This window comes from Sus scrofa, chromosome 18, assembly GCF_054392235.1.
Source record: "Sus scrofa isolate SSC_HxYL_T2T_F1_AM1 chromosome 18, Sscrofa_HxYL_maternal_Yorkshire_Landrace_v2.0, whole genome shotgun sequence".
Lineage (NCBI taxonomy): Eukaryota > Metazoa > Chordata > Mammalia > Artiodactyla > Suidae > Sus > Sus scrofa.
In genome coordinates, this window is record NC_139400.1 from 58,042,233 (window position 1) to 58,062,745 (window position 20,513).

At 55.8% G+C, this 20,513-nt stretch overlaps 1 protein-coding gene across 14 annotated transcripts in view; it reads left to right on the forward strand.

Moving 5' to 3' along the window:
- Positions 1-20,513, forward strand: part of TNS3 (tensin 3) — a 232,623-nt gene that overhangs the window by 116,211 nt on the left and 95,899 nt on the right. For 13 of the 14 annotated variants that reach the window (XR_014834141.1, XM_021079356.2, XM_085005686.1 and 10 more), the window contains 5 exons: positions 2,132-2,196; positions 5,000-5,083; positions 9,364-9,476; positions 9,557-9,617; positions 10,321-10,396. Coding sequence is in view for 12 of the 14 variants with exons in the window: in XM_021079356.2 (XP_020935015.2) it covers positions 2,132-2,196; positions 5,000-5,083; positions 9,364-9,476; positions 9,557-9,617; positions 10,321-10,396 (399 nt within the window). In the remaining 2 variants the exon portion in view is untranslated. Of the gene's footprint in view, positions 1-2,131; positions 2,197-4,999; positions 5,084-9,363; positions 9,477-9,556; positions 9,618-10,320; positions 10,397-17,709; positions 18,155-20,513 lie in introns of those variants that run through there. The other variant, XM_085005687.1, reaches the window with a different exon arrangement.

Consider the following 20,513-nt stretch of genomic DNA (forward strand, 5'->3'; position numbering starts at 1 on the left):
GGCCGGCAAGGACCAAACTGCCACGCTTTGCCTCCCCCCGCCCCGGATACAAAGGGTGGTGTTTATGTGAATTGGTCTCCAGGTCCCCCCTCACCTGCCCGCACACTAGGTTTTTTTGTTTGTTTTTTGGGTTTTTTTTTTAGGGCTGCACCGGTAGCATGTGGAGGGTCCCAGGCTAGGGGTCCAATTGGAGCTACAGCTGCTGGCCTACACCACAGCAACGCCAGATCCGAGCCATGTCTGCGGCCTACACCATAGCTCACGGCAATGCCGGATTCTGAACCCACTGAGTGAAGCCGGGGATCGAACCCACAACCTCATGGTTCCTAGTCGGATTCGCATAGGTTGGTTTTGAAATCTGAGAATTTGTTTCCGTGTTGTAAATGAATCCACCCGCCCCCACACCGGTATTGAGTAGGACAAGCCCGCAGTTCTGCTGGATGAGTTTGCCCGCTCCGCACGCCGTTTAGTTCCGAGCTGCTGGTGAAGCACGCTGTCTGGAAATGGGGCCGTCAGCGATTCTGAGTTTTGTGAAGAACAGCCAAAAACTGGTCAAGTCCTAAAGAATGTGGCTTGTGCTTAAAGATTTCCTCTCTGCACCAAGCACCCCTGGAGATGGTGGCAGTGGAAGCCACCAACATGTGCCAGGCTTGCGGGAGATGGTGCTCATGGCAGATGCATTTATGCAGCCTATGGGCTAGGGCTGCACAGTTCGTCTCCTCGGGAGGCAGGATTCCCGTGACAGCCTGAAGGCGGGTCTGCACTGAAGCTCGCAAGGCGGGGAGGAGAGTGCTTCCGACTGATGTTCAGGCACCAGAATTTGGACGTGAATTTTCTCCATTGTTCCTTTTCAAGATTAGATGTGGGACCTGCATGCTGATGGTGCCGCCTTTGTGGCCCATGTGGTTCTAGCTCAGGGCTTGCTCGCTTTTCTGGAAACACCTAGATGGGGCTTTCAAGGCTTTGGGGCCTCACCGTCTGCTCACACCTGCTGGGACCGTGTGGAAATAGCTCCAGAGCTGCCTCAATCAGCAGACGAGGCCATGTCTCAATCAAACTTTGATGGGCACTGACCTTTGAACTTCATGTGATTTTCATGTGTCCTTGAAATATTCTTTTGAGTTTTCTTCAGCTGTCTAAAAACGTTAAAACGGCTCTTAACTCAGAGGTAGTAGGGACACGGGTGGTGGGCAGAAGCGGCTGGTGGGCTGTGTTCGCTGCCCGCTGTTCTGGGTCATGGCAGCGTGTTCTGGCAGGCGGCAGTCCACAGTTCTGGTTGAGGGTGTCCTGTCGTGGAACTGGGGTCCTTCCAAACAACTTCTTTTTTTATTTTTTTGGCATTTTAGGGCCGCACTCGCAGCATGTGGAAGTTCCCAGGTTAGGGGTCGAGTAGGAGCTGCAACTGTCAGCCTGCACCACAGCCACAGCAATACGGGCTCTGAGCTGTGGCCGCGACCTACACCACAGTTCATGGTAATGCTGGATCCTTAACCCACTGAGCAAGGCCAGGGATCGAACCTGCATCCTTACGGGTACTAGTCGAGTCCATAGCCCTCTGAGCCACAGCAGGAACGCCCAGACATCTTCTCCTGATGGTGATGAGGGTTTGAGATCTGGCCAGGCTGTGTCTGGACTGCGTGTGTCTGTGGTTAGATTGAGTGGTGCACTTTCTGTCATACTGCCTGGGATGGGGTGCCCTGTGTGTGGCAGGGCAGGGCGGGCAGTGCCAGCAGCTGGGATCTGCCGTCCAGCTCCTCCAGACCTCTCTGGGCTGGGTGTGCAGCCCTCAAAGCCCTCCGCCCGTGAGTGGGCCATTTGGGTCTTTCTCACCGGGGTAATCCCCTCACGCTCATCACCCCCGCACAACTTTTTCCAGCCCTTCTGAGAAATGGGACCTGACGGGCCCCCTCTGTGCAGACCTGCCCCTGGGGGTGTCCTCGGATGCCCCAGGTGGCACCTGCACCTGCCATCAGCACCCCACATACATGGTCCCTGCTGAGGTGGGTGCTGCCCTGCCCTGGATCGGGGACCAGAGGAGGCTAAGGCTGGCTCCCCCGCTAGAGCAGGTTCACTGCTGCCCTGCGCCCGAAGGCATTTTCGTGTTCAAATGACCCCCTTCTGTCTCCCTCAGGGCGGAAAGGGACGCATCGGCGTGGTCGTATCATCTTATATGCACTTCACCAACGTCTCGGCCAGGTAGGAGGGACGCATCCTGGCTGCCAAGGGCATCGTGCTCCTCTGAGGCTGGGTGGGTGGGAGGCAGGCAGCCTGGGGGCCGACCTGTGCCCCAGCGCCCCTGGTGCCCAGAAACCCAGCTCCAGCTAAGGGTTTACACTCGTGAGAAAGACGCTTTCCTAGATGTGCAGCCACGTAGGATTCACCCTGGAGACTTCCACACAGGCATCCGCGAGGACGTGAACACACTGTCATTCTTTGACACCTCGAATTTGGTCATGGCCATGGCCACGGCCACCACGGTTTGTGTGCACTGGGCCGACGGGAGGTACTCTGCATATTTCCCTTTGCCCCTTTTGACTTCCTCCCAAGTCATGGCTCCCACTTCACAGATGCGGAAACTGAGGCTTGGGAATCCCAGGCAGCTTGCTCAGGACCTCACGGCCCATGAGTGGAGGCCAGTTTGGTCCACCGGGGCCGACGGGCACTGCAAGGCCAGTGAGTGAGGCGCCCGACCACAAGCCAGCCCTCCTGGCATTGGGGCACATGTGGTGACCCCAGATGCATCGCCCCCAGCACACGCCTCCCCTCACACTGAAGTCCACTTCAGAAATAGCATCTCTGGGTTGTGCACCTGCACTGGCCCTGTCTGTCCAATGGCCACTTTGTGAAGCATGAACTACTCCGCGCGGAGGGAATATAAGCCTATTCACGTTAGCCCATAAACCCTCTCCTTTCTAGGATTAAGGAGTGAAATTTGACCTTCCAAATGTTTTCTCTGGGAACAAACTGGGGAGCCCATGCCTGCCAGGCAGGAAACCCCACCCCCTCCAGCGAAAATCAGATCCCTCCTTGGTGATAAGAAGTTTTTGCGTGTGTGCCAGACAAATTGAGATTCCTGGTTACATCGTGTCCCTTTGCTCAGCCAGACATTTGGTCAGAGAGCAGGTTTCTGGTGGATTCTGGACAGAGCCCGCCTCACGTTTTTGCTGCAGCAGCACAGAACCAGAGTTCCACGCACCCTGGGCAGGCAATCCTGGCATTTTTGGGGGAAGCGTGGAGACTGAGCTTCATTCACTTAAAGCTCATCACTGACTCTCTAAAAGCCCCACTTTCTCCAAATGAGTGCGTGTCTTGCTGCATGTGTCAGGCCGTTCACACGAAAACATCCTCCCGGGGGAAGTGGGAGTGATGCTTGGACTTCACAGGGTTTTGGGACAGTTCAGGAGGTCTTTGCCTGGAAGGCACGTACTGCAGCACCCGTGCTGGGTATTAGCTGCTGTTACTGCTGCTGGTCCTAGTAGGGGTGACGGCGTGAAGTGCTCTTGGTGAAAATAAAGTGACACCACCGTGCTCTGGGTAGCCTGCTCCTCTAAATTGACACGCTCCCCTGCTCGCCCTCCCTGACATTGTTTCAGTGGCTGCATGATTCGCCCCTTGATGAATAGGATAGTGCATATTTAAGGATTCGCCAGTATCGCTGGTCCAGGTTATTTGCAGTTTTTCTTGAGAATTTCTGTTGCTTCCTTTTGAGGAGCTTCTTACGCTGAAGCGTGCCGTGATAGCCGACTCCCACCCAGGCACCTTTGATCACGTCTCCTTTTTCTCTATTGGATATTATCCCACAAGTAATCACAGGGCGCAGACGTTTTTAAGGCCTTTGTCACAAACTGTGCTCCTGATGAAGACAGACACTTTGACAGAACACCGTAAACCAAATATAATAGAAAAAGGAAAAATCATGACAGACAGGTCCAGGCACAAAGTGGGAAGAACAGTATAGTAGCAGCGCCGGGAAGATAAGAGTTCACAGAGTCGGTGCTGATACTGTGAATACCGGCTTCCCGCCGCGGTCCAGTGGCTTGGGGCCCTGTGGAGGTGTGGCTTTGATCCCTGGCCTGGCACAGAGAGTTAAAGGATCCTGCCTTGCTGCAGCAGTGGCTCGGATTTAGTCCCCAACCCGTGACCTTCCATATGCTGTGGGTATGACCATAAAATTTAAAAAAAAATTTAAAAATATTATGAATACTAATAACAGTACTAATGCTGAGCGTAAATATTGGCCAAAATGCATTATCACTATCTAATAATACAGGAGTTCCCACCATGGCACAGTGGTGAACGAATCCGACTAGGAACCATGGGGTTGTGGGTTCGATCCCTGGCCTCGCTCAGTGGGTTAAGGATCCAGCGTTGCTGTGGCTGTGACATAGGCCGGTGTCTACAGCTCCGATTTGACCCCTAGCCTGGGACCTCCATATGCTGAGGGAGCTGCCCTAGGGGAAAAAAAAAAATCTAATAACAAAAATGAATTCCAGAAAAAGGAATACCTAAGAAAATATGATTGCATGTGCTCTAAAATACCTGTGCTCTCAGCATGTTAAATAGTCAGTGCTTAGGTGACCCTTGCTCTTGTGCAGCCCTACCAGCCCAGCCCTTATTTAGGCAAAAACTATTACTTGAGACAGTATTGTAGGTGGTTAGGACACCTGTGCCTGCCTGTGAGAAGTGGCAGGCGGGTGCCTCTCCTGCCCGCCTGCGTGCAGCGCAGAAAGCGCCATATCCTAAGATCAGGTGCTGCTGTTTCAGAACCGGCTTCAGACCCTGCAGCCGGGCTTCCACTTGGCCCTGAACCTCTTCCTGGGGAAAACAAGGCCTGAGAAAAGCTGCTAAAGTAGGTGTGCGTGGGGTAGGGGTGTAGCAAAAGTGGAGGTCTTGTGGGTGCCAGTCGCTCAGAACAGCCTCGAGCCTGTCCCATGTCACCCAGCCCCCCACGGTGGCCACGGAGTTAAAGCTCTCTCTCTCTCTCTCTCTGCTTCCCCAGTGCCGACCAGGCCCTCGACAGATTTGCAATGAAGAAGTTTTATGATGATAAACTTTCAGCTTTAATGCAGCCTTCCCAGAAACGGTAGGTATCTGTCCTGGAACCAGAGGAAGAAGGTGAATACGTTTTTACATTGAAAAATGTAGGGAGGGAGTTCCCCTTGTGGCTCAGCAGGTTAAGAACTGACATAGTGCCTGTGAGGAGGTGGGTTCCATCACTGGCCTTGCACAGTGGGTTAAGGATCCCGCATTTCTATGAGCTGAGGTGTAGGTTGCAGATGCAGCCTGGATCCAGTGTGGCTGTGGCTGTGGCTGTGGCCGGCGGTTGCAGTTCCAGTTCAGCCTCTACCCTGGGAGCTTCCATATGCCCCAGGAGTGACCATTTAAAAAAAAAAAAGGCACATCTGCTGACCAGCCGGGGTCAGAACGGAGGGGCTGTTGGTGTCCAGCCCTGGCTGGCTCTGGCATGGATTCAGACTCTCTCCCCACGCTCAGCTGGTGTTGGGGCCCTTACTATGCTAGAACTGGTTTCTGGATCCTGGAATAGGGGTCGGTGAACTGTGTCCGTAGGGGGCTAGATGGCGGATGTCCTGGGCTCTGCAGGCCACGTAGTCTCTGTCACGGCCACTCTAACGGAGTGGCTGTGGGTGGTGGGAAGCGAGTGGATGCAGCTGATCTCCAGCAAAACTTGACACACACGGGTTCCCAGGTGGCCAACTCCTGGGCTAGACCGCCAGCTTCAGAGGCCTGGGAGTCTTTCTCTCTTATTGGCCTCCCAGGCCTACCTCCCTTCTCTCCTGCCGGGCGTGGCCCCTGGCAGGTGTGGTGGAAGGGCTCCAGGGAGCACACTTCCTCTGGCTGCCTGCCCCTGGCTACATCCCTGCCATCCAGCCAGAGAAGAGTCAGGTGTGAGGCCTGAGGAGAGCGGTGGCCACTTCCCTTGCAGACCCACTGCCACTGTGCCTGGGAACCTGGAGCCAAGAACACAGTCGCTGCATTTTTATTTTAAAGCAGACATCATGGCATTTGCATAAGAACTGCCAAGGCAATTGCCCAGATGGTTTTCCTGCCCCTCGCATCTTTTCCCACCCTGCCGGAGGACTGGACCAGCCCTGGTGGACTCCACATTCCTTCAGGAGGCAGGCTCTCAGGTGTGGTTTGGGCAGGAGCCCCGTGGCCGTATTTCCTCTTGGAACAGGGAGTTTGCCAGAGGCCCCTCGTGCTTTGTCCTGGGTGTTCTGTGGCTGGGTCTGTTTGTGTTCAGACCCGCGATGTGTTGTGCATGTGGCACCACAGGTCAGGGCCTGGCCATGCCCTGCTCTGAGCAAGGGCCCCCGTCCTGGGGCATGTGAGTAGCCAGGGAAAAGCCAGCATTTTATTAGTATTACAGTGTAACAGCCCCTTGATCTGTTTTGAACTTTTTAGCGTCATTTCTTGGTGGAGCCGTGTTTGAGAATGGTTGCATGTATACCAGCCCCTCGGTGACTCGTGAGGGTCAGCAGGGGGCCGCTCGCCCCACAGCTCAGCACACCCCAGAGAGGGGTGTTTGCCTCGCTTTCTTCTTTTTTGTCATTACTTACTACTGTTGTTTTAAATGTTATTATAGTTGATTTAGGTTGTTCTGTCAATTTCTGCCACACAGCGGGGTGACCCTGTCATACGTCTGTGCACACTCTCACTTACTGTCCATCAGCTTCCATCACAGGTGATTGGACAGAGTTCCCTGTGCTGTACAGCAGGATATGTGCTGCTTTTGGATAGCATTGAAGGGGTCTGGAAAAGGGGGAAAATCTTCTCCTTTTAATGTGTCTCCTGCATCATTGCATAGCGGAAGCTGTGGTATTTACATTTTGTGAGGTTTTTGCATTTTGAGGCTAATCTCCCTGCACCCAGGCAGATTAGCAGGACACTATCCCGCCAGCGCCCACGTGGGGAGATGCTCACGCCTCAGTCATTGGGTGGGTAGAAGACAGAGTGAATGTGTAGGGACAACTGGGGGAACATTCGAGACCCGGAGGACGTGCGGTGACTGCATTTGTGGGGACAGGCCCTGTGGTGATGGGAGCCATTGCCCTGGTCCCCAGTGCCCCGAAGGGGGGCTCTGCAGGCTGTTTTAGGACTGGGCTCAAGAAACCATTTCAAAATCCATCTCCTGGTGAGAGTGGATTAATTAGCTTGGGTCTGCGGTCCAAAAAGCTTAGAGGCTACACAGCAAGCTTCCTCCAGCCTTCATGTAATTAATCCTGGGTTTATGAGCTCAGAGGCAGGAGGCTCATTTGATGGGTGGCAAATTCTCTGTCGCTTTGTGTCTCAATCCTTAAAGCGGCGATGCTGCGAGCTGTGGTGTAGGTCGCAGACTTGGCTGGGATCCCGCGTGGCTGTGGCTGTGGCTGTGGCTGGCAACTGCAGCTCTGATTTGTCCCCTAGCCTGGGAACCTCCATATGCCACAGGTGCAGCCCTAAAAAGCAAAAAAAAAAGAAAGAAAGAAAAGATGAGATGAGGAGGTGAGCTCAGCCACCTGGTGGCCTGCAGCCCGTCCCCCAGACCACGGGGCCTCTGGACTCTCATGAGTTTTCCTGTTCTGAGAGGAAGGAGGAGCAGTTTGCCGCCGGGAAGATGGAAACACTGTGAAGGGAACCTAAGCTGAAACGTGTGTTCTTTTCTGACGTTTTTTCCCCCTAAAAGAATGGATTATAAGTGGGGTTTTTAAACTTTAAAAAAAAAAAAATGTACTAGAAATTTCCTCTTGTTCAGTTTCCTTTGTATATTCAGCTGCTTCAGATAAAGGACCACATCTGAATTGCTTATATAAATTAGGTATCTTTCAAAATTTAAATGCATTTGACATGTGACATTGTGTGAGATTTAAGGTGTACAACGTGTTAATTTGAGACATTCGTATCGTTGTTGCTGTAATTAGCACCTCTATTGTGTTACATGCTAACCAGTTCTTTTCAGTGGTTGAAGTTAAGTTCTAGTCTCTTAGCAAGTTTGATAATTATACTACAGTATTGTCTGTATTTACTATACTGTGTATTAGATCTCGAGGGCATACTTATTACCCATTCTCCAAAAATTGAAACTGAAACTGCCATTCTGGGTATATACCTGAGGGAGATGAAGAGGGCGCTGTGTTCCTTGTGCAGGATTATTCACTACAGCTGAGGCATGGCAGCAACTCAAGTGTCCCCCAGTGGATGAGGGGATCAAGAATGCAATGGAGTATTACTCAGCCATAAAAAAGAATGAAACCTTGCCGTTTGCAACAACATGGATGGACGTTGAGGACATTTTGCAAAGTGAAATAGGCCAGAGAGAGAAAACCAGAATTTTGATTTAATTTTTTAACCATAGGTAGCCTGAGCCGGGCTGGTGATTCAGTCCTGGGGTGGGGGGGGTGGCCTGGGGCGGGCTGGTTGGAGGGTGTGGAGGACGCTGTGCGGGCAGCACCGCCTGCTGAGTCAGTGAATGCCTCCTTCCGCGCCTCGTGGTTCCGTGGTTCCGTGGAGGCATTAGATGTGCTCATAGGTGCTGGATATTGTGGGGTTTTGGTTTTTGCTCTGGAGTCACGCACTCGGGGTGCAGGAGTGCATCTGACTGCATCCGAGAGCTTGGCAGGTCTGCACCCCCTTTGAGGTCACAGCTGCCACCTGGGTCCTCAGGAGAAACCAACAAGGGGGGTGCTCCTAGGGTAGGATCTTCCCTCTAGCCCCCAAGCACTCACGCCGGGCGCCAGCCGTCAGCCTGGCACACAAGCTGGGCGTGGTATCAGAGACAAGATGGGCCACGAGGAAGGAGGGCCCAGGGGAGACAAGACCGAGGGCCGGTCTTGTTGTGGGGTCGCCTCTCACATGAGATGTGGCCTCTGACGGCTTCCTGGGGGTGGGAGTGTGCACTCCAGCCAGTGTTTTGCTGGGTTTCCCCGTGCGACCAGAAAGCGGGGTGGATGGGACTGAGCGACTGAGGGACCCTGACGCCTTCAGAGGTCAGGGCTGGCTCAGAGAGCATGCTCGGGATGGCAGCTCTTTTGCCCATGGACCTGACAGCCCCGGACCTGGCCCTGCCAGCTCTGGGTTCAGTGGACACGCTTGGGCTGCCACGCAGGGGGCGCCCTTGGTTCTGCATCTGGGTCAGTGTGGGAGGCCCAGTGCTTCTCGGTGGGGTCGTGGGCTCGCCTGGGCTCTGCAGGGCCAGGGCCAATGCCTGGGGTGCTGCGAGCCCTCCTTGCTGTGAGCCCTCAGGATGGGTTCTGGCCCGGATCTCCTGGAAAAGCGGGTGCGTTTCCTCGTTTCCCTGCAGCCCCTCTTGGGCTCGGGAGCCGTGCGGGCGCCCGGTGGAAAGTCTAAGCTGGCTGCCCTTTGCAGGTACGTGCAGTTTCTCAGCGGGCTCCTGTCTGGGACCGTGAAGATGAACGCCTCGCCCCTGTTCCTGCATTTCGTCATCCTGCACGGAACCCCCAACTTTGACTCGGGTGGAGGTGAGTGTCTTGCCTGGGGCGGGCTCAGGGGATTTGCTGCCCAGGGCTGGCCCTTTAACAGACAGTTGCCTGTCTTGCAGCGTGCCGGCCCTTTCTGAAGCTCTACCAAGCCATGCAGCCCGTGTACACGTCGGGGATCTAGTAAGTGTGGCTGCTTTCGGGGGGCGGGGGGGAAGGGGCCTGGCCTGCCGCCCAGCCCAGCAGCTGTCTTGGCTCCATGAAGGGGTGTGGACGCCCAGACCTGGGGAGAGGGGAGGGCCCTGCGTGGTGGAAGTAAATGCATCCCAGGTTTGTGACCGGCCAGTGGTCTTGTGCTTCGTCTCCGCTTTGCAAATGGCAGGCACACATTTCCAGAATGTACAAATTCTGGATCTTTCTCGTTTGCTCTTTTGGTAATTGTATGCACATTAGCAGAAAACGTATAAAGGTGAAAACATATTCTCATTCTGTCGTCATTTGGCATGCGAGCTGTCGTCAGGTGTCTGGACTCTTGTCGGGCCCAGGCATTGGTGACACGGGGGCAGTCTCCTCCTCGGCTGAGTGCAGATGCCACCATCAGCCCCCACCCACCCCCACCCTCCGACTCCATGCTGGGTGCCCCGCCGGCTGGGCTGGGCCGGGCCTGGGGTCGCTGATGAATGTTCCTCTCAGGACCCAGCCCGGTGCTGTAGCGTTTTCACACCGTTTGGACTCATGTCCATGGGAGAGAGTTTGAGGATTCAGATTCCTGGGCCAAGCAGGATAGTTTATCTCATTTCGGTTGCGGGGTTGCCTTTCTCAGAATGCATTCTGTCCATGAAATCATGAAATTGCATGATAATATACCTTCTTGTTTATTCCAAAGCAACGTTGGCCCAGAACACCAGAGCAGGATCCACATTGCCGTAGAGCCGGCCCAGCTCCTGAAAGGGGACATCATGGTGAGTGGTCATGGCCTCGTCCCTGCTCTCCCAGTAGTCACACCTCAAAAGGGAAAAACAGGTTCGTCTGAAAGCGATGGCATCAACTCACTCAGACCCCCCCCCGCCCCTACCGACCGAAAAAACCTGTAGGAAGAATGAAAGGTATCCGTTACCTTAAGGCAGTTGGTTAATTTTCTGAGTAAACCTTTTTTTTTTTTTGTCTTTTCTAGGGCCACACCTATGGCCTATGGAGGTTCGCAGGCTAGGGGTCTAATCAGAGCTGTAGCCACCAGCCTGCACCACAGCCACAGGATCCAAGCCCCGTCTGCAGTCTACACCACAGCTCACGGCAACGCCGGATCCTTAACCCACTGATCGAGGCCAGGGATCAAACCCGTGACCTCATGGTTCCTAGTCGGATTCATTAACCGCCGAGCCATGACGGGAACTCCTTAAGTAAACCTATTTTAATCAAAGAACAGAATAAATTGTTAGAGCTGCTTGCTGTGGACACCCTTGAAATTAAACTCCTAACCCAGGCACTGCTCTGCCCAGGGTTCCATTTCCTGACCATCATGTGCAGCCTTACCATGACCTTGGCCTTCCAGGGGCAGGTGTAGATGAAAAATATTTATCACCAGTGGCCTAAGTGTGAAATTCAAGCTAGTGTATTGCACTTGGTTTATGACCGAACAGTAATTTCTCCAGATAACTTTGACTCTCAGCTGTGCTGGATCTTAGGGGGAGATTAGCTGTTCCGTCTTGCCTCTTATCTTTCTTGAATCTAAGAAAATTCCTACATCTAAAGTAGCCCGAGAGAAATCTGTCTGAAGTAAGGAAAACCTTTAAGGCGCATGCGTGCTTTGCCCACGCGTAGAAGGGCTTTCCTAGAATCTGTTGGAGGCCTAGAGGGCCGCCCCGATGAGAAGGTGACATGGTCACAGGTTGGTTTTTAATTTACTGTAAGTGGTTCATCCAGAGGTTTTGAGGAGTCTTAGGAATTTCCCCTAAACTACTGGATTTTAGCCTTTTTTTGGGGTGGCTGACCACCCCCCCCAACCTGCCCCATCCTGAATCCTTACAAGGTGAAGTCAATGAGGGTCTCAGAGATACACTCCCCCTGGACATTCCCAGCTGGGGCCCCCGACTTCTGGGCCGCAGGTCTGTGTTCAGAGAGGGAATAAGCAATTTACAAAAGCAGTAAGACCAACAGCAAGTCGCCTTGCCGAGCACTTTACAGACATCAGGGCCTTCCGTCCTCCCAGAGACCTTGCGGTGGAAGAGCCAGGGCCCCGTTCCGTAGGTGAGGAAGCCGCGGTGCGGGACAATTGTGGCCTTTCCAGAAATAAGCCCATTTTCTCAGGCACAGGGTGGCACGGGCCCGAGAGAGAGGGCGTGGGGACGGGCTTCTCCCGCCTGGCGTTCTGCTCAGCAGCCCGCAGCCTCAGCCCTGGGGTTCGGAGCGGGAAGGGGCCCCTGCTCCCGTGCTTCTCTGCCTGGCTTGCGGCCCTCGCGCAAGTCTCCCTGGACCTCCCGGGATTGCTGGGCAAAGGGGCCGTGCAGTTACTGACACCTGCTGTGTGCTGGGCTCCAACCAGGGCTTTACCTGGCTCTGGCTTTCTCTGCTCGCCGGCTCGGAGTTCTGGGTGTATCGTTCCAGCTTTAAAAAGGCCAGGGAGTTCCCTTCGTGGTCCAGTGGTTAACGAATCCGGCTAGGAACCATGAGGTTGCCGGTTCGATCCCTGGCCTTGCTCAGTGGGTTAAGGAACCGGCATTGCCATGAGCTGTGGTGTAGGTTGCAGACGCAGCTCAGATCCCGCGTTGCTGTGGCTCTGGCGTGGGCCAGTGACTACAGCTCCAATTAGACCTTAGCCTAGGAACCTCCGTATGCTGCTGGTGAGGCCCTAGAAAAGACAAAAAAAAAAAGCCCCCCCAAAAAAAGGCCAGGAAGCCCAGAGAGGCTAGGAGAGAGGGTGGAGCTGCTGCCAGGGGGTGTGCCAGGCCTGGGGGGCGGGGCTTGGGACAGCATCTCCAGGCAGGATGCTCCCTGGGGCCCGTGGTGAGAAGTTTATGGCCGAGTCGCTGTGTGATGACCCGCAGGAGGTGGCGGAAATACCACGACGTGGAGGGTGACTCCCAGGCCTGGGGGGGGGGGCTCCCCCTCCCAGAAAGAGCTCCAGATTGGGGGCTGAGGGGCTGCAGGGTCTTCCCGAGGCAGCAGGAGGTCGCCAGTCCCCAGGCCAGCTGGGGGGGGTCTCACCTGCCCTCCTTTCTTCCGTACATTCATTGATTTGCCCAGCAGTCCCTTTTTGAATGCTTTGAGCTTTCCGAGTGTCTGTGTTGGGCCCTCGCACAGGAGGGAGGGCAGGGACAGAGGAGCCTGGGGAGGGGAGGAAGCATCTCCCTGGAGCGCCGCCCAGCACGGAGGGGGCCCTGCTGGATGAGGTGGGCTGGAGGTTCAGGTGGAGGCCCTTGGACTTGGATGTGAGGCGCCGGGCTGGGGCTCCCTGGCCCCCCGCAGGCCTGGTGAATGGCCTGGTGGGAGTCATTTGTCCTGGGGGGTTGAAGCCAGATCATCACAGGGCTTGGATTTGGCCATTTCCTTTTGGGAAACGTGGTGTCACCAGAGCTCTTTTCCGTGTCCTAAAAATGCACTGAATTCCCGTCACCTTATGGGTGGGGAACCAGAGGAGTAGGGAGGATGGGAGAAGGGACCCAGTCTCCGGGTGGAGGGAACGAAGCCCTGCGGGCGCTTACCGGGCGCTTACCAGCCGCAGCAGACTGGGAACTGCAGCCTCTGATGCGGCCCAGGGGACCGCAGCTCGACAGGCCTCAGGTCCCCTGCCTGGGCTCCTGCCGGGTGTTTGGCTTAATGGGATTGGGTGGCCTCAGACTGGTCCTGTCCAAGCTGGAGCCCCCTTCCGCTGCATGAGAACCCTGCTCAGGGTTTGTGAGGGTGACGTGAGCTGGGGCAGCTAGCTGGGGGGGTGGGTGTGTGGGAAGGCCACACGACACTAGCGCTGTGGCTCCGCCAGGGACATCTACTGCCACCATCCCGGAAGCCCCCTCCCGGTGTGGTCCCCCCCCCCGGACCCCGCCGCTGTCCTAGCCAGCTGAGAGCAAGGTGTCAGAGGAGACATCACGTGCACCCACCTTCAGCTGGAATGCGGTCTGAGCAGGGGGTGGGGGCATTCTGAGGGGATGCGGGTGGGAGGTTGTGGTTTGGCCCTTGGTACCTTGGAGGCAGGTCTGGGAATGCGGGAGGAGAGGGGCCGGGTGGGTGAAGGAGGTGCTGGCAGACATGCCCAGGCTTGGTTTCTGCGAGCCAGTGCCTGGGTGGGTGCCAGGAGCCAGCCCTGGGCACTGGCGAAGCCAAGCCTATGAGTTTGGGATGCGAGTTGCCTGCATTGGTTTTAGAAGAAAGATGGTGCCTCTGGGCACCCACAGCCGCATGAAAGGTGCCGGTGGCCACGGGTTCGTGGCCCACGGCTGTCCTCGGGTATATTCCTCAGGTATGTTCTTAAGTGGGTTTGAACCGGTGGCCAAATGCACCTCGCTGTGAAGCCCTTCCCAGGAAGTCGGAAAGTCTGGTTATTAGGTCCTTCTCAGAAAAACTTCATTTCCGGGGCAAACTCGTCGTCTTCCTGGTGCTGAGGGTGGGTTTGAGGGGGTGTCTGAAGTGCCCACCGCAGGTGAAGGCGTGAGACCAGCACCTGCTCGAGTCCCCTGGAGACAGCGAGCCTGGGCGGAGGGGAGGGTGGACCCAGCGTGGCCAGGGGGCCATCAGCCCTGAGCCGGGCTGAGTGGCTCCCTTCTGTCACAGGGCTGGGGCGCTTGTGGCCTGCAAGCAGTGTCATCAAGAGGAGGGGGCCCCACAGTCACAGGAGGACAGAGGAGGGGCGTGGGCCAGGTGGGAGGAATGACAGGAAGCCTGGTGTGGCCTCAGTGCCACCTCAGAGGGTCTTGAGAGGAAGAGTCTGGGCCCCACAGTGCCTCCTCCCCCGGGGGCGCCCCCCGCCCAGGTTTCAGGAGGGGATAGTTTACACCCGACGGCCCTGCCTTCTGCTCCCCTCCCTCCGTGCCCCTCGCCTCCCGCCGCATCCAGAGACCACGTCCCCATGACTGTCCCCGTGGCATTTGCCGTCCAGGCTCCCTTTCTCTTTGCTGGAGCCTCCTCTTAGCTCAGCCCCCACCTGAAGCCCCCCCTCTCCTGGTCGCCCCCTGGCCGTGTCCCCAGCTTCCCTCTTTCCTGAGAACTGCTCTTCATGGCCCTGTGCCTCTCTTGCTGGGTCCCAGCTGCCTCTTACTCTCTTCGGCCTCCGTCCTCAGGCTCAGCCTTTGTGCCCGCTGGTCCCCCAGAGTCCGCCGGGCTGGTTTCTGGGACAATCCCCGTCCATCTCCCAGACTCCAGGCGGGAGCTTCGTCCTGGCGCCCCTTGCCCCACCTCTCATCAGTCATGCAGACCCTCCACCCGACGTGTCCTGAATCCCAAGGCTGCGAGGTCATGGCCCAGCGTCCTCCCCGAGTGGGAGAGGGACGTCCAGGCTCCTTGGTTCCTGCCCCCTCCAGCCACTTAGCCCCGGAGACCCTGGATTATCCACCTTGTTCTGCATGTGGCCCCACACCCCTTTCCTCTGCGTCTTGCTAATGCTGCTCACCCGCATCAGCCACATCGGACGTGACTGGGGCACGTGACCGGGCCCTCCCTTAGGCCGTGTCCCATGACGATCTGTCACAGATGGGTGTCTCGTCCGCCTCCTCGTGATGCCAAGCCCTCCAGCACATGGTGCACTTGTCCTTGCTCTGCAGAGTGGGACACTGCCCTGTCGGGTGGTGGCTCTCCCCCGCTGTGAGCTGACAGGGGGCCTGTCATCCCCACCTTCCTGGCCGGAGCCTGCCCCTGAGGCCGCAGTCCCTGGGCACGTTCACTGCAGGAGCCTGGGTCTAGGGCTGTGGGCAGCCCGGGCGAGGGGACAGCCATGGGCCATCCCGCAGGGATCTGAGCTCCAGGCCCATCAGCCTGGAAGCAGAAGCCGTGGTGTATGAAGAAGGGCAGAACCCAGAGGTCTGGCATTCGGGTGTCCTGTCACTGGGGTCTCTCAGGCAGGGGAGGGGGTGGCTGTTCCAGGCCCTGAAGGCGCGCTGCCTGTGGATTCTTGTTTTCGTCACAAATGCCAGCACACAGGCTCTTGCCCATCTCGGCCCGGGAGACGCTGACCTTGATAAACCGGCCTCTTCCTGCGCATTTATGCATGTCTGACAAAGCATATTTTAGGATTGAATTATTTTTTGACTTCTATTTCCTGTGTTTACAGTTCATTTTTGCACACTCTGCACTTATTTTTTGCAACTTTATCAGATGGAAGGGGACTGATAGGGGTTACAGCTGGAAGGGGTGTTTTTCCATCGCACAAGGGTAATTTTTCCTTGCCCCGTGCGTAGAAATGATTTATCTGGGGAGGTTAGTTTAGTTATTGACCTCTAAGAAGCTGCAGAGTAGCTCCAACCTCTTGTGTGAGTTTCCCAGGGCTGCCATAAAGTACCACAGCCTGGGGGTAGGGGTGGGGGCGAGATTAAATGATAGATATTTATTTCTCACCGTTCTGGAAGCTGGAAATCTAAGATCAGGGTGTCGGCAGGGCTGGTTCCCCTTGAGGCCTCCTCAGCGGGGGGTAGGCCCCTCTTCTCCCTGTGTCCTCACCTGGCCGTCCCTCTGCGTGTGTGTCTGTGTCCTGATCTTCTCTTAGAAGGACACCGGTGATGCGGGTTAGGGCCACATCCCCACGAACTCACTTTACCTTCATTGCCTTTAGGACTTGGATGGATTTGGGGGGCACAGAATTCAGCCCATGAGACCTCTGTGCATTGACTAGACCTTTTCTAGAATAAACCTGTGAAATCAAGCATCCCTGGTCGCCTGGCACCTCTGGCTCTGATTTGTCACCGGCCTTCATTCGTTCCCCTCGTTCATTCCCCGCAGCGGGTCCTGAACCTGGGAACGAGGCGGATGTGCCCCCGAGACACACCCGGGCCCTGCTCCCAAGACTGTGGATTCCAGCTGCTGGGGGAGACGGGCTGCAAGGAGAGCGGGGTGTGTTCACGTGAGCACGAGGCAGGAATGGAGGCTTGCGGGGGCGGGAGAGGCCACCCCAGTGTGTCCGAGGAGGGAGGCTGAGCGGGGCTGGCGGCGCCTGCCAGCTGGGAGGACAGACCCCGGGTGTCCCCACACTCAGATCGGAAGCGCTGGGGTCCACACTGTGCGCCCCTATCTGTGGGCTCCCCCAAATCCCAGGGCTGTTGGTTCAACCTGACAGTGACCTCAGAGATCAACACAGGGAAGCCAGGGTGCGTGTGGCAGGATGTTCCTGGGTGTGGGCAGAGGGTCCCGGGGAGCAGGCTGAGCCGCTGAGAGGGAGGCCCCATCTCCTGCGTCTCCGAGGCGGGAGAAGCACCTGTTCCGTCCCTTCCGGCCCCTCCCCGTCTCAGATAAACTGTGGGAGACACTCGCACTGTGGTCTTGCCCCGTCCCTCAGTTTTCCGCGCATCATCGCTTGCGAGTCCAGTGGGTGCTCCTTGGGTGGGGAAAGCTCTGGACGGATGAGGACAGTCTCAGGGACTTTTCTGTGTAAAGGTTCAAATAGGCAGGCATGTCCAATCCTCGTCAAGAATTTGGCAACATGATTTGGACAGAATCCCAAGTTGCAGAAAATGCTTTTCTGGAGAGGGCTCGGCCGGCTCCCTCTGCCGTTCCTGGCTCTGCTCTGGAAGGTGGAAGGTGCCCCCAGGGCTGGCTCCTCGGGTCGCCATCCTTCCAGGCCCGTGGTTGGTCCTCTGATTTCTTTTCCCTCCTTGATTTTGGTAAATGGCAGCCTAGTGCACAGACAAACCCGCCTCTTTCCGCATGAGATGATTCTGTGTTGAGAAGGGTGAACGAAGGTAGCAGAGGTCAAGGTTATAAGGGAGCCTCCTTAGGGCTCACGGATTGGGGACACGACATGGGATAGTGGAGGGGCTCCGTCTGTCCTTCCATCCCCTCAGGGGCTGGCGGGAGGGCTGTTCCTGGTGAGGCCTGGGTGACATCTACCGGCTCCCCGGCTTCACCTGAACACGGCCGGCCCATCCCCTGCGTCCTCCCACTGCACACCTGACCCGCCCGAGTTCGCAGTGATTTTCAAGTCCACCCCTTCCAAAGGGCAGGGCCTCAGGTGTTCAGTAAACACGCTGCTGACAGGAGGGAGCGCAGAGCGTCCGAGGCGCGGCCGTGTCGTTATGTAACCTCGCTGAGGAATTCGCGTGGGCCGCCGGCCTGTCGGCAGCCTGGCCGCTGTCCAGAGCCCTGATGGGCTTGTAAACACTTTCCCATCCTCATGCCTCGGCTTGCTGCCTCTGCCTGTGCAAACCCCGTGGCCACGTCCACTTCAGCCTTGTGCTTACAGGGCTCCGGGACCTGGCTCCAACGACCTGGCGTGTAAACACGGGATCCTTTCTCAAGGGGCCCTGCAAACAGCCAGCACCCTGCTTTCTTGTTTCTGGCCGAGGGCACTTCACTAAGATCAAGGGAGATGAACGGGCCGTCGGCCCCGCTGGATCCGCTCCCCGTCGTTAACAGGATCTCTGCTGAACGGTCCCCTGCGGTCCTAGGACTGGCTGGGCGTGCTTCCTTCTCGCCGGCTGGGAGTCTCCTGGACCTGGGTCGGGCCTAATCCATCTTGCATCTGCGCACAGTGGATCTACTGTTTTCAGCACGGCCAACACTCCTGACCCGCCAGTGATTTAGTGAGTGGGTCTCAGTCTTGCCACCTTCTGAGGTCATTTTCACCTTCAAGCGGAAGCGCGGTTAGTGTTGGCCCTGGATAATGCAGGTGCTTTGACTTAGGAGGGCAACCATCTAAAGTGTTAAAACCTTAAGGGTGTGTGGTTGTAGCTCCTTCTTTTTTTCCTTTCTCTCTCTTTTTTTTTTTTTTTGTTTTTGTTTTTAGGGCAACACCTATGGCATATGGAAGTTTCCAGGCCAGGGGTTGAAGGGGAGCTGCAGCTGCCGGCCTCTGCTGCAGCCATAGCAATGCTGGATCCAAGCTACGTCTGCTTGCTGGAACACTGGATCCTTTAACCTACTGAGCAAGGCCAGGGATTGAACCCGCATCCTCATAGATACTAGTCGGGTTCTTAACCTGCTGAGCCACAACGGGAACTCCTGTAGCTCCTTCTTTGAGGATACAGTTTCCTTGAGGCCTGTCTAGACAGCTGCTGGGGCCACCAGCAAAGTGGGTTGAAACAGGGTGACTCTCTTCAGGTAGGGGTTACATTGAAGGACCTGCTTCCTGTAACAGCTTAGAAGATTTAGGGGAGGATGGATTCGAATAGGGGCCACTACTGACCGGGGCTGCCACACAGGGAGGCGGCGGGGACTGATGACCCGAAGGCTGACCTCTGGAGCATGAGCTCCCAGAGCTGTGTCCTCAAGCCTGAACCCTTGGTCCAAGGTGCTTTTTCTCTCGTTGATGGAGAGTTTGAAATAAAAATGCACCGGTGCCGCCTAAGGATTTAGCAGGTCTGTTAGCATATCAGCTGCCTTTAGGTACCAGATTGATGGATAACTTCTTAGAATCAGAATTCTGTCGCATGTGATGTGTGATCGGCATCTCCAGGGAAGCCGAGGTCTGGGTGGTGCTTTGGTTACCGGTCGTTGGCAACTCAGAGTCCACTCAAGGGCGTGGGGTGGGCTCTTATGCAACCGTTAGAAAATACAGGAGTTCGCGTCGTGGCTCAGCAGAAATGAATCTGACTAGCATCCATGAGGATGCAGGTTCGGATCCCTGGCCTCTCTCAGGGATTAAGGATCCAGCGCTGCCATGAGCTGTGGCGTAGGTCGCAGACGTGGCTCGAATCTAGCATTGCCGTGGCTGTGGCATAGGCCAGCAGCTACAGCTCCGATTCGACCCCTAGCCCAGGAACCTCCACATGCTGTTGGTGTGGCCTTAAAATGACCAAAAAAAAAAAAAAAGAAAGAAAGAAAGAAAAAAGAAAATACAGCTGCCCCAAGGTGCCAGAATTGTTTCATCTACCTGGCGGGGATGGGAAGAGCAGGCAGACCTTCCCACTAGGTCCTTATCCACTAGGGACCACCCTCTCTCGGGGCCTTTGGTAATATGTGCATATAAACGTACAGATACTGTCTGTGTTTGGATTTACATATTACATTGATGTCCAGTGCTTTTTAATCCTTACAGCATCATGAGACCCTTGCTTTAATATTCCTTGTGTAGTCAGACAAAGCCACGTCCAGGCTAAGTATCTTTCCCAAGACCCCAGGCTCCCAGTTCCATGTGCCTCTCTGGTGGGCTCTGGTGAGGACCCATGACGGGTGGATGTCTTGTGATGCAGTGCTCACTGCGTCTTGTTAATTTCCCCCCCCCAGACGCAATTGACATCCAGCTCTTTGAATTGTTGTTTCAAAGGCAGCTGTTCTAAAATCTGAAGGCAAAGGAATTGATGCATTCTAGAAACTTGCTGGGGAGACTTAGGTAACTAAAACTGGTAACGCCGAAAGGATAAAGGGCACATTACAGACCTCAATCACGCTAATCTTTATAAAATGGTACCAATACTTCATATCTTAAAAGGGGCGTTTGGAGTTCCCGTTGTGGCTCAGCAGGTTAAGAACCTAGCTAGTATCCATGAGTCTGCCTGTTGGATCCCCGGCCTTGCTCAGCGGGTTAAGGATCCGGCATTGCCGTGAGCTACAGTATAGGTCGCAGACATGGCTCAGATCTGGCGTTGCTGTGGCTGTGGTGTAGACCGGTAGCTGCAGCTCCCATTCACCCCCTAGCCTGGGAGCCTCCATATGCCTCGGGTGTGGCCCTAAAAAGACCAAAAAAGGGGGCAAAATGTTGATGGTTCTTTCCGTGGGGTGGAAAGAGCATGATTCTGCTCTCTTCTTGCAAATGCTACACAGATTTATTGATGTGCTTGATGAACACAACTCAGAGTGTGTCTCCCCACCCCCGCCCCCCGCTGTCGGGCTCCTCCTGGGTTAGAACTGCCAGGACCCAAGTCAGGGAGGCTCCCGGGAGGCAAGGAGGGCTAGAGGGGTGGCGGGTACCCCCCGGGGAAGAGAAGTTCTTCCTGAAGCAGC